General features: G+C 36.0%; 1 protein-coding gene across 5 annotated transcripts in view; it reads right to left on the bottom strand.

Annotated features, from left to right (window-relative positions):
- The window catches only part of GPC5 (glypican 5), a 1,421,162-nt gene that overhangs the window by 907,473 nt on the left and 501,013 nt on the right, over positions 1-12,676 (bottom strand). The window contains exon 7 of one of the 5 annotated variants that reach the window (XM_045055059.1): positions 7,654-8,878. The exons of the other annotated variants lie outside the window; for them this stretch is intronic. Coding sequence (XP_044910994.1) covers positions 8,171-8,878 — 708 coding nt within the window. The 3' untranslated portion in view covers positions 7,654-8,170. Of the gene's footprint in view, positions 1-7,653; positions 8,879-12,676 lie in introns of those variants that run through there. 5 annotated transcript variants of the gene reach the window in all.

Genomic DNA, 12,676 nt, shown 5'->3' with positions numbered 1-12,676 from the left:
ATCTGGTGAACATTCTTAATATTTCCTCCTCAAACACCTTAATAAGCTGTACTATTGACATACCATATGTCTCTCCTGGATAGTAATAACTGTATAAAGAGGAAAAAACAAAACCTAGTCGACATGTATACTAACAAGGCATACTAAAACTACATTTGTGCCATAGCATAGATAATGCACTTTGACTGTGCCGCAGTTCAGTTTGCTGGTAGTGAAATATGTTAGATCTCCATTTATAACCCAGTTTGTTGCAGTACGGATCCACATGGAATACCTATTACATCACGTCTGCCCACACCTAACCACCAGAGAGAAATTATAAAGTGAGTAATGGTAATATTACCAAATTATATGGATTTTTGTCCCCTAAAATAAATTTTATGAATTTCTGGAGTATTTTTAATACTAAAAACGTGATCTATTTTGGAGAACGACTTTAGTTGATTGCTTTTTATATTTTCAAAAAAGACCAAAACCATAAACATAGTCACCAGATTATTTCCCAAATCAGATTGTGAGCTCCACAAGAGAGGGAATCATTGATGTATCCTCAACCCTGAACAGTGCTTAACAAACAGTAGATGTGCAACGAAAATTCATTCAATGAATGAGTAAATCTGTACCTTAATATCTCAATTAATCAATATCACTTTCTTTTTCAAATTTTCCTTTTGTTTCTTTCATATTATGAGCCTCAAAGTAGTAAGGTCAGGAACAAGCAATTCAAGTATTTAATATCACCCCAATCATTCTTTCATTAGTTCCATAACTGTTGAGTTTCTACTCTTGGCCAAGCATCGTGCTCAGTGCTATGGGGGGAGAAAGAAGATTCTACTCCTCCCTAACCCATTCCCAATGAGCAAAATGTAAACACAGAATTGGGGTCAAAATAAATAGTGATAGAAATCCATTCAATAATTTTAACTGCAGCAGTCCCCGATGACAGACTTGTGTCTTGCATAATCACTTTTTCTTGATCACTCTCTCAACCACTCACTATATAGGCACATTAGGCAGCGAGAATTATGTAAGCGTACCACTCAAGAAGTGACAAGAAAAGATGACAATGTCATGCTTCCATTGTTGTTTCTTCTATGAAGGGATGGCAAAACAAAATTAAAATAGTTGAATGGGGAAACCCAACTTAATTAATTAGCGACAGTATACTAGCTGGACATAAGGTGTAGTCCATATGAATTTCTGTTCCAAAAAGTAAGAAATTACTCAAAGATCAGCAGGTGGACATAGCAACGAGACAAAATACCTTAGAAACATCCAGGCAATGTTGTGATTTTCTTTTATCTTACAAAGAATAAATACTCTATCTGGAAACTGAAAATATCCAGATTTGAATCTTCAGTATGAATAAGGATTGAAATATAGGCACTTGCAATATGCAAGATTATAGAGTACAACATAGGAGGAGGAGAATTTTAAGGGATGGATAGACTAGAATAAAATACTCTGCCTTTGCTCAATTCTGCATTTTAATACTAAATGGCTCTTCCGTGTGCCATGATTCCCAATGTCACATCAGTTTGAAAACCACTATGTGAACAGATGGAATACTGCAGTTAAACCTGCAGGTACATGTTGGAAAAAAAGGGGCGGGGGAAGAAGTGCACAAAGTAAGACACAAGAATTCAGAATTCTAATATCACAGATCATTTTCCACCATGCAAGAGTAAACTCTGAAAAAGTGTGCTTTAATTTTAAATGAAGAAGTTCAGTTAATTGCAAAGCTGGCTCACATCACATGCCCTAAGGTGCCAAGCCAAGTTATGAAACTGACTCAGGGTTCTGAGTTTAATTTTATTTTTCTTCTTTATCAGTAAACCCCAGGATTTGGACCCTGGAAAGATACTTTCAGAACAGAAAGGATGGGATTCGTAGAATCAATGGCTCATTTCATTCAACAGTGACATCTGCTGTCCATTCACTAGATTTACCGAGCCTCCCATGTAAACATGTGATATCTGAGGGGTTAGGGATAATTTTGCATGTATGCAGGTAATTGAGTCAACTATATAATACAGGGGAGTACTCAGAAATGATGAAACATTCCCCAGAAATCTTCTGATGATGTCGGGCTTCAGTACTTCCTTGCAAAGAATGTAGATTATTTTTAATTTATTATTTTTTGAAATTGCATTTCATATACAATCATGTTAAGGAATAAAACTGAAAAGAAGCTATATTTTCTGAAAAGAGGTAGCGTTGCAAGCATATGGAGTAAATTTAAATATTTCTATCATCTAAACGTGCAAAAGATTTGTACATTTCCACAGTAGCACCTTAGTTCTAAATCATCTTACTTCTCTTAGAAACAAGAAGGGAAAAAACAAAAATATAAACTATACACAGTATTTTCAGCAAGAGCATGAGACAAAGAAAGACCCCTAACTCCAACAAATCACATAGCATGCTGTCACAAACAGTTCTGAACTGAGTAAGAAGCACCCTAGGGAAGTCAGGCTTTGGTAGAAGAAATAATTGAGAGGATGAGGGATCTAGCAGTGGTAGATCACTAGAAATCCACAAGCAAATCTGTGAACCCAGAGGAGAAGGTCCCAATCAGTGTCAAAAATGCTGAGCGGAGTTAAGAGCTAACAGGATAGGAGTCCTCCGGGAAGTGGAGACAGAATAACGAACAAAACGCTCAATGGTAAATCTCAGAAAACAAATAAAAATATAACTTCTAACATGGAGTGAGTCATTCTTGGGGCGGCGGGGCGGGGGGGGGGGGTGAGGAACAAAGTCTGTATCGCCTGTGGCAGGGAAGCAGGTAATAGAAGAGAATAAAGCTGGAAATAGAAACTGTTCCAAACCAGTTTGAGTTCCAGGAATTAGAACAGCAGTGGCTCTGTCATAACCCCAAACATGAGGCAATAGTTTATCATTGTAGCTAACAATGAGAGAACCCTTGAGCTACAATGCTTGCACAAATTCTGTAACTTGTTTCCCCCTTTCTACAAGAAACTTTTGCTATTAGCTAGTCAAGGAAATTCAACATTCCTATATAAGGAACAATAAAGGAATTTGCTTAGCATCCATGAAAAATACTCTGAGAACCAAGAAAGGAACATGTCAACTCCCTTAATCATCAGAAACATGTTGCTATAAGACAGATGAAAAACTCTAATGAACAGTCATATGTGCCAACATAAATTTTAACAGTGTAAAACATACAAGGAGACTATGAAGTAAAATACAAGACCTTGGGGAAGAGATAGCCAGTGAGTGAAACTGAAATTAGGAGGACTCATGGAAGAAATGGGATTAAAGATGAAATCATTTTAGAAAAAACTAAATTACAAAGAAAACAAGAAAGATTGAACCCCAAAGAGAGTAAAAGTCATAAATAAATAGCGAAAGAAGAAAACAAAATGAATCTTCTTTATCCCTCTGAAGAAGCAGAAATATGGAAATTAGAATTAGGAAAAAAAACATGTATGTTGGGCCAAAGTATATAATAAATATTATGTATGGTATTAAATACATTATATTTAATATATCTCATATTATATTAAATGTTAAATATATTAAAATATTATGTTAAATATTATATATTACACATTTTATGAGAATATTCAACTCCAAGATAAATCCTTGTATGATAATTGGACTTTCATGATTAAGAAAGCATTGTTTGGGAGGTTCAATACAAAGATCAAGACACTTATAAGAAAAGAAAATCAGTGGAATATTAGAATTTTCCACAGCAAAAGATGATACCAGAATATGGGAGGAACTATCTCCAAATTAATAAGAGAAGAAAGTTAATGGCTTTTTCTTCATCCTCCCAAGATATCCACCAACAAATAAAGCTTACAGTTATGATCACCCATAAATTCAGGGTATATTGTTTATAGTAAGACCTTATAGAGGAATAAAATATGGCACCCCAAATGTATCTCTTTGCATGTAGATTATTTCCATCTGATTCTTTTTAAGACACATAAGACTCCAGTTTTTCTTTTTGTTCTCTCTGCTAATTGCCAAAAAGCATTTAGATACAGGACCTTTTCTGGAGAGGGAATGATCACCATACATGACTACAGTGAATTAGGTGTGGTTGACAGGAAGGAATTTATTAGCAAGCCCTATTCGATCAAAGTCCTCTCTATGCCCCAACATTTCTGCATTGCCCAGCAAATACTTGTTTGCCAAGCATTTACTCCTTCCATTCTTCTTGTGAACTGCCTTTCTTCCCTTTAAAGATGCAGACCTCTATCCCCTGCTCCTTAGTTGAGGATGATATATATACCTCATTTTGCCTGTCTTGGAAATCTCTTAGGTTTATGCAGATTCCCCATACATATCTAATTAAATGTGATTTTCTCCTGTTAATCTGTCTCGTGTCAAGTTAATTTTTAGACAAGCCAGAAGAATGCTGAAGGATAAATTAAAAATTTCCACTCCCCAACAATCTTCTTGAGGAATCTTCTGGAGAAGACACTCAGCCAACTTAATGCTGATTAGGAGAAATACTGTCATGAAGAATAGAAGTGAGTGTGGAATGCATTCATCTGTAGATTTAAGGGGGAAATGGAGGGGCTCCTGGGTGGCTCAGTCAGTTGAGCGTCTGACTTCGGCTCAGGTCATGATCTCACAGTTCATGAGTTCGAGTCCCACGTTGGGCTCTGTGCTGACGGCTCAGAGCCTGGACCCTGCTTCAGATTCTGTGTCTCCCTCTCTCTCTGCCCCTTCCCCACTCATGCTCTGTCTCTCTCTGTCTCTGTCTCTCAAAAATGAATAAACGTTAAAAAAGGGGGGGGACGGTGTGGAAAACATAAAACCACTTATTGACAGTTCTGACAATGTACAAATGACCCAACTTTAAGCATTAAGGAGAGAGAGAGAAAGGGGGAGGGAGGGAAGGAAAGAGAAAGAGAGAGAGCACATACTCACACAAGAATGTAGAAAGTGAAATGAGCTCCCTGGTTGTCTCATATATTATAGCTGAGAGTAATAGAGTATTTTTAAAGCACACGATTCACCCCTAATGGTATAAACATATTAAACTGTACAAAAGAAAGTATTAATAAATGTCCAATTACAAAAACTGAACACAGCAAGAGTCATAGAGAAACTAAGAAATAGTACCTAGCCTAATTTTTTTGCCACTCATGGTGAGAAGCCATTAGATATTGTCTAAAGAATGGGGAAGGATGCCTGGCTGGCCCAGTCTGCTAAGCGTCCAACTCTTGATTTCATCTCAGGTCACGATCTCAGGGTTCATGAGTTCCAGCCCTGTGTCAGATTCTGCGGTGACAGAGCAGAGCCTGCTTAGGATTCTTTCTCTCGCTCTCCCTCTGCCCCTCTCTCACTCATGCTTGCTCTCTCTCCCTCTCAAAATAATTAAACAAATAAATTCTAAAAAAAGAAATGGTGGAAATTTTAGATAACAGTAAAATTGTAAAAGTAATGACTAGAAAAATGTATCTGCACTATCAACAAAAATAAATGATCATTTATTTTTAAAAATACTTTCTAATAATATTATAAAGCAATACTCAATTTAATAGTATGCCAAAAAATATGCCAAAAAAGAGATCAAAAAATTTTGAGGAAGAGTCAATAGATATAAACACAGCAAATGCAAATAAATGAATTATCAGACTATTTTTATAGTCTGTTTATACTCTGTTCCTTGCTTGTGTTTTTATTCCTTTTTAAAATTTGGTTATTTAAATTTAATTGTTTGTTTATTCTTTTCCTGCTAATTCTAATCTGTTTCTTGTTATTTTGCTCTTTCCCTCATAACATTTTCCTTGAGTGTTTCTTTGTTGTTTTGTTCTGTTCTGTCTTTTGATTGAGAAAAAAACAACAAGAAACACCAGTAAAGGCTGCCTCTCCAATTTCTGACTACATTTCATAATTCTCCCACTTTTGTTTACTTTTCAGAGACCTCAGTTAGTTGTGTGTTGTAGTTGAAATCAATGTGAAGGACGGGCTATAGGGAGCTTACTCTACATAGAGAGCCAGAAAAACACCTTTTTTTTTTTTTTTTAAGTTATTTCCCACTTGTAACTTGTGGGAAGAATGCAGATTTGGAGACATAAATTTTCCATGACATGGGAAAAATCATTTCACAACATAAAGCTCTATTTCAGCTAATACAGAAGAGATATGGTTGAGAGAACAAGAAAGTTGACAGTAAAGAACTCACATGGACAAGCATCTCGACAGATAATATAATCCATCCTACTCCCAAGAGGAGAAATTTTGTGTTAGTGAAACTTCAAACAGGTATCACTTTCACCTCAGTTAATCCACAAAAATTGAGTCAGCAACATCTTGTGATCAACCATATTAAAAGTAGCTGATAGATGGAATGCCATTAACAGAATGAGCACTTATCCATCACTCAGTAAAACTTCATCCATCACCCTTATACCAAATCCAATTCTATCTTATACTGAGCACACATACTACATTGAAAACTGTCAACTTCTTATGATCTAAAAAGTTTTCTCCCATGACTATGTGATCATATTCACAGAAAGAATACAGAAAGTTCATGGATAGCCAGTAAAAAAAAAAGTTACAGTAATATAATAATAAATATACTACATATCAAATTAATAAATTATATCACATAATATAATGCTCATGATACTGACATTATCTGATGTTAAGGTTTTCTGTTAAGCAAGTAATCTGTTATAAAAATGATTGTATAATCTCATGCCAGATTACACATTCACAAGTGAAATAAATAACAAAGGATAAAAGAATCTTACATGTAAATTGACTTCAGTCATGGTCTTTATTATAAACATACATAATTACTAATGAAGTACAGATGAATGGTTAGTGATGCATATCAGAAAATAGATATTCCTAGGGGTGCTTGGGTGGCTCAGTCTGTTAAGCATCCTACTCTTGATTGCAAGCTCATGGTTAGTGGGATCAAGGCCCACATTGGGCTCTGCATTGACAGTGTGGAGCCTGTTTGTTGGGATTCTCTCTCTCTCTCTCTCTCTCTCTCTCTCTCTCTCTCTCCCTCTCCCCCTCTCTCTCTCCCTCCCTCCCTCCCTCCCCTGCTCATGCTCTCAGTCTCTCTCAAAATAGATACTTAAAAAAAAGGAAATAAATATTCCTAAATACAGATGGACAATCCAATTGTTCTCAAATAGAAGCCAGAGATTCTTGTTCCTTATTAGTGAATGATATGATTATCAATTATGCAGCTGTTTTCAATGTCCCCATGAAGAATTTCACACACTTTCTGGCAGAGGTTTCTGTGGATGGGTCATGCAAGTTTTAAATATAGAATTATCTATTGTGGCCACAGCTTTAAAGAAGATGCTGATTCATTCTGTGCCTATGATTCAGATGCATAGTTGTGAGCAACAATTCACCATAAAGCAAACCACAGTTTCTTTTAAATCATGTCATGTACACACATATATACATACAAAAAGTTAATAGTGATGAAAATCTTAAGTGAAATGAAATACACAGCCTGTGATGAAGAAAAATATATACACATATACATACAGCCAACAAGATTTCCAACAACCATACATTTTTTTCATAAATTTCCACCTCAAGTAAATGGGAATTTTCACTTTTGTAATATATTGCATATTAAAAATGAACTGTGTTTTTATTGATTTTGAAAGCAACACTTCCAAGTATGAAAGTAATAGCTTTTTGATTGATTCAGTCAGGATGAGTTAGATGTTGAGAAGAAAGGGAGAATTAATCAGAAAGGGTTGATATAGGACCCGTTCTTGGTATAGATTTCCATTTTTTTGTGTCATTGTTCTCTTGTTAGAAACCTGATGGACTGTTTGCACCAAGTTAAATGATAAAATGACTATGGCAAGAGAGGGAGCAAGTAAAGATATATAAGAATTAAGTCTGTTTTGAAATTAAAGGTAGAGACCAAATTTTAGAATAGTGACAGTATTCTGAGTAGAAGGGTGTTTTGAAAAGTCAGGTGCATAATGAAATCAATCTTCATAGGAAAGAGGAAGTTGAAAACACACCCAAATGAGATTAAGAATATAACTTTGCCTTGCTTTACCAAGTAGATGTTCTAGAATATATGCATGCAAATCACGTCTGTTGTCAATCAAATTGCAAATGAATACGACTCTTGGGCTTTAGCACTGAAATTTATTTATTTTCTTTAGTCAAGTGATTCAGGAAACATATATCAAGTTCCCACTCTGAGCCAGGCACTGGACACTAGACAGAAACCTGGATAAACATAAACCCTCCCCACACACTGACATTGAAGGGAATGTGAGAATTCTATAGTGGCTACACTCATCCTTCTGAGGCACCAGTGTAGACATGTAAAGTTCTCAATCCATCTGGGAGGCCACAGGGAGGAGAATGTTATCCAGAAATGCCAAATAGACTGAGAAGAGAGAGGACCTAGGACGTAATCTTGAAAGAAAATATCATAACCAAGGTGATTCAACAGCTTGGCTGGAGGGAGAAGACGGAGGCAGGCTTGCAACTGAAGGGAAATGAAGAGCTGAGGGAAGACTGCATTAGGGCATGAGAGACTGTAACGCGTCCAAAAAGAAAAAATAAAACAAAAGTCCAGTATAAAAAAATGTTGACGGCAAGTAACAGTTAATGCATAAGGTGAGTCCATGTGGAGATGGATGAATTGGCCCCAGAGAAGAGGGGCCCATTTAGTGTTCTTACGCGAAGAAGAGAGAAAAAGACATGGGATGCAAACATTTATATCAGCTCCAATTTGCATCGCTTCATGATTATCTCCAGGACTTCTCAGCATCCCAGGTTTAGATGGTTGTATTAATCCAGAAGGGTTTGTCAGGTGGGAACCAACAGGATAGTGGAACTGAAAATGTTGCCAACAATTGATGAGTGACAGACAATGGCATCTAGACTGAATGGATAAAGAAACAATATGAGGCCGTATGAGCATTCAGCAATGGGAGGTATAAATAGGACCAAAAATCAGATGTAGCAGAACAAGTAGGGTGAAAGGCTATAATGAGAAAAGAGAGGTTGAGAATTTCTGATTTCATAGGTGGAGCATTTCTGGCTTCCTTACCTTATGTGTCCCATAAATCACTAATTTCTGTCATCTATATCTCCATCAACCCCCTTTTCAGCTCCAGTGACAAAGCCCTGCTTAATGCCCTCACACACCATGGGTTTCTTCGGCTGGAGTCTTTGAAAGAGCCTCTGTCTCTAATCTCACTTCCCCCTCAAACCAATGGGCCCTTTAAAATCTCAGAGAAAAAAATTTTAAGTGGAAATCCAATAAGGTCATTTGCTTGCCTAAACTCATGTTAAAAATAACAAACATGGGGTCACCTGGGTGGCTCAGTCAGTTGAGCATCCAACTTCAGCTCAGGTCATGATCTCACAGCTCACGAGCCCGAGCCCCACGTTGGGCTCTGTGCTGACTGCTCAAAGCCTGGAACCTGCTTCAGATTCTGTGTCTCCCTCTCTCTCTGCCCCTAACCCACTCACGTTCTGTCTCTGTCTCTCTCAAAAATAAATCAACATTAAAAAAATTAATTAAAAAAATGAATATGAATGACCCTATGCCAGGAACAATGAAAAATAGCTAACTCAAAGGTTTGTTTAGGGAATGAAAATAATTAATATTGGCAAGTTATGCAGTGGTCTCTGGCACACAGATTCACTCATTGGTATTATATATGACAGAAAGAGAATTCAACCCAGAGGTCTGACCTCTGGCTTTGACCATCTCGTGAACTGACCAATACACTCAGAGTAAGTGAAACATCTTTTCTGAGTCTTGGCTTCTTTGTATGTAGAGAGTTAAAATAAGTTACTTCTCAAGTAGTCTCTAGTCCATAAACACTGTGGTTTCTTAATTCACTGTTAGAATCATAGCCAGATGTATGTAGATAAAATCGCAAGGTAGTCTGCATAAAAGATGAACATGGGCAAATTTCTTCTCTATGAGATAGAAGCATTCCTTAATAGAATTTCTTTTTTTTTTTTTTGTATTGGAATAATAATGATATACAGAATTAGTAAGTCACTGTATTGTACACCTGAAACATAACACTGTACGTTAACTGTATTTGGAATTAAAATAAAAAACTTAATTTAAAAATTGCAAAGATGTACAAGATCCCATACATCCCATATGTCAATATTAACATTTTATATATAACTGCAGTATATTTGACCAAACTGAGAATTTAATATTAGTGTCATACTATTGACCAACCTACAGACTTCACTCAAATTTCACCATTTTTCCACTACAGTCCTTTATTTATCTAGGATTTAATGCAAACCCAGGATAATGCATTGCGTTTAGTCCTTATATCTTTTTTTGTTTTACGATTTTGATAGTTTTGGTGAGTAATGGAAATGATCCAGATTTTGTAGAATTTTCTGCAATTTGAGTTTGTGTAATTGATTTCATGATTAGACTAGAATTATGGGTTCAGGGTAAGAATAACACATAATAACAATATCATTGCATCATATCAAAAGGTACAGGGTATCAACATGACTTACACTAATGATACTAACCTTGATCACTTAATTAAAGTGGTGCCTACCAGGTTTCTCCACTAAGATACTATTTTTACATTTTTATTGTTTGAAGCAACTTTCTAAGTTTCCATCAAGAATAATCATGGAGATATTTATTGGTAAACATTACCAGAAGGGCAAGGACAAAAATAAGGGGTTTTTCTAACCTAAGTAAAAATGTAACTAGATTACAGTTAATGTCTTTTTAAAACGTAACCTAGTTACACTTTTACTTAATTCCTAAAATGTAGCATCTAATGGTGACAGTCATTTAAAAAATTCAGAGTTCAGGGGCACCTGTGTGGCTCAGTTAAGCGTCCAACTCTTGATTTTGGCTCAGGTTACGATCTCATGGTTGTGAGATCAAGCTCCCTGTCAGGCTCCACAGTGAGCGTGGAGCCTGGTTGGGTTTCTCTCTATGCCCCTCCCTGCTCGCTCTCTTTCTCTCTCTTGAAATAAATAAGTAAACATTTACATAAAATTCAGAGTTCAATTACTACAGGCACTACATTTTTGTGTATTTATATATTTATAACAAATTGAAAACTGAGTAGAGTAATATTCTTTTTAATCATTGATCGGAACACTGGAAACTTGCATTGCAAAGGTACTTTGTGTAATTTTTAAGCATCTTTCATTTTTTGGTCAATGCACTGCATAGCAATATTAAATTATTTAAATGTTATTTGAACATTTTACATGTTTACAATAGTCAATTTTTTATAGCAAACTGAAGGATTAAGAGGCAAGTATTACATAAACAGACAAAATATACTCTGGAAAGATTAAGTGCCTTTCTTTAAAAAAAAAAAAGAACTGAAATGCTTACGTATTTTCTTTCCAACCCTGAACCTTCTATGTACACGATACTCCTTTAACATTGACCAGAAGGCAATGGCCATGACCCCTATTCTGTAAACTGGCACCATATCACTAGAACCCTTAGCTGGAAGGCACTTAGTATAGATCCTAAGCCCTGGGCTGCTGCGAAATCCAGACTGAACTTGCTCCAGATGTTTCCAAAGATTCTCACTGTATTTCAAAGTGGTCTCAAGGATTCTCAGTTCATAAAATAACCCCAAATAAGTGTCAGATATATAGCCAATGTAATGGAGTTGGATTATGGCTAAGTACTGATGTGTCTTCATCCACTCATACTGTATAAGAGAGGAAGGTGCTTAGACTCTGGGGTTGCCTGGATAACACAATGCCCTAGGTCTTCCGAGTAACGGCTACCCACCCTTGCCCCCAGATTTATCTTTCTAACTTCCACTTACATTTGTTTCTCTTGTTGAGTCTAAATAAACCTACATACAATTTAAAAACAAAGTCAGTAACTGAACCTGTTTCTGTATATCAAGTCTTAGAAAATATACTTTCTGTCTCCTAATGTATCTTTCAAAACAAGGCCAGCAATATTTTTGTAAAACCTTGTGTGGAGAAATACAATCTAGAAAAAGTATCTGTAATCTTCATCACAAGCCACAGAAGTCAATAGATCTTCATGACAGATCTTCAAACCCAAACAAAAAATCAATATTAAGGCATTTACCTGTGAGGATTTCAACGTTGTGCCATAGATTTTGACTTGTTTGCCCCTTTCTGAACTTGATCTTCTGTAGAAACAGAGCTAAATCTAATAATAAACTTCACATAAAGATAGATCTTTATTTTTCAAAATATTTTAACATTTTGAAAAAATTTACTTGCACTACTTTTTCACTCTCATCAAGCAAAATGTATTATGTTAATCAAAGTAAAGATATTTGAATGAAAATAATTTAGGAGAAAGAGGGACTCCCAAACCAATGGATCACCTTTAGTTGATGGGGTTGTCACATGATTGTTGACCCAACTGTCCAAGTTTGGTAAGGGTCATAATCATGGAGAAGCAGTGATAACCAAAAATTTGTAATTTAGTTAAGGGAAGATAAGATGTATTGTGTTGGTTTTGTTGTGGATACATGAGCAACGGATAAGCCAGAATGCATTCACATCTGCTTAATGAAACACTGTGTGGTGCAGTTGTCTACTACTGTGCTTAGCACATAAGTTATCAGCAGTAGAGAAGATGCTCTTGCTTCTAGTGGTTGAATTTGCATAATTTTGAGAGTCCTGGTGGTAGGCAGGGTAGAATGGACTATTGGCTTGGAAAATG

Source organism: Felis catus, chromosome A1 (genome assembly GCF_018350175.1).
Source record: "Felis catus isolate Fca126 chromosome A1, F.catus_Fca126_mat1.0, whole genome shotgun sequence".
Lineage (NCBI taxonomy): Eukaryota > Metazoa > Chordata > Mammalia > Carnivora > Felidae > Felis > Felis catus.
The sequence above is the reverse complement of the archived record's forward strand: the minus strand, read 5'-3'. Positions and strand labels throughout refer to the sequence as shown.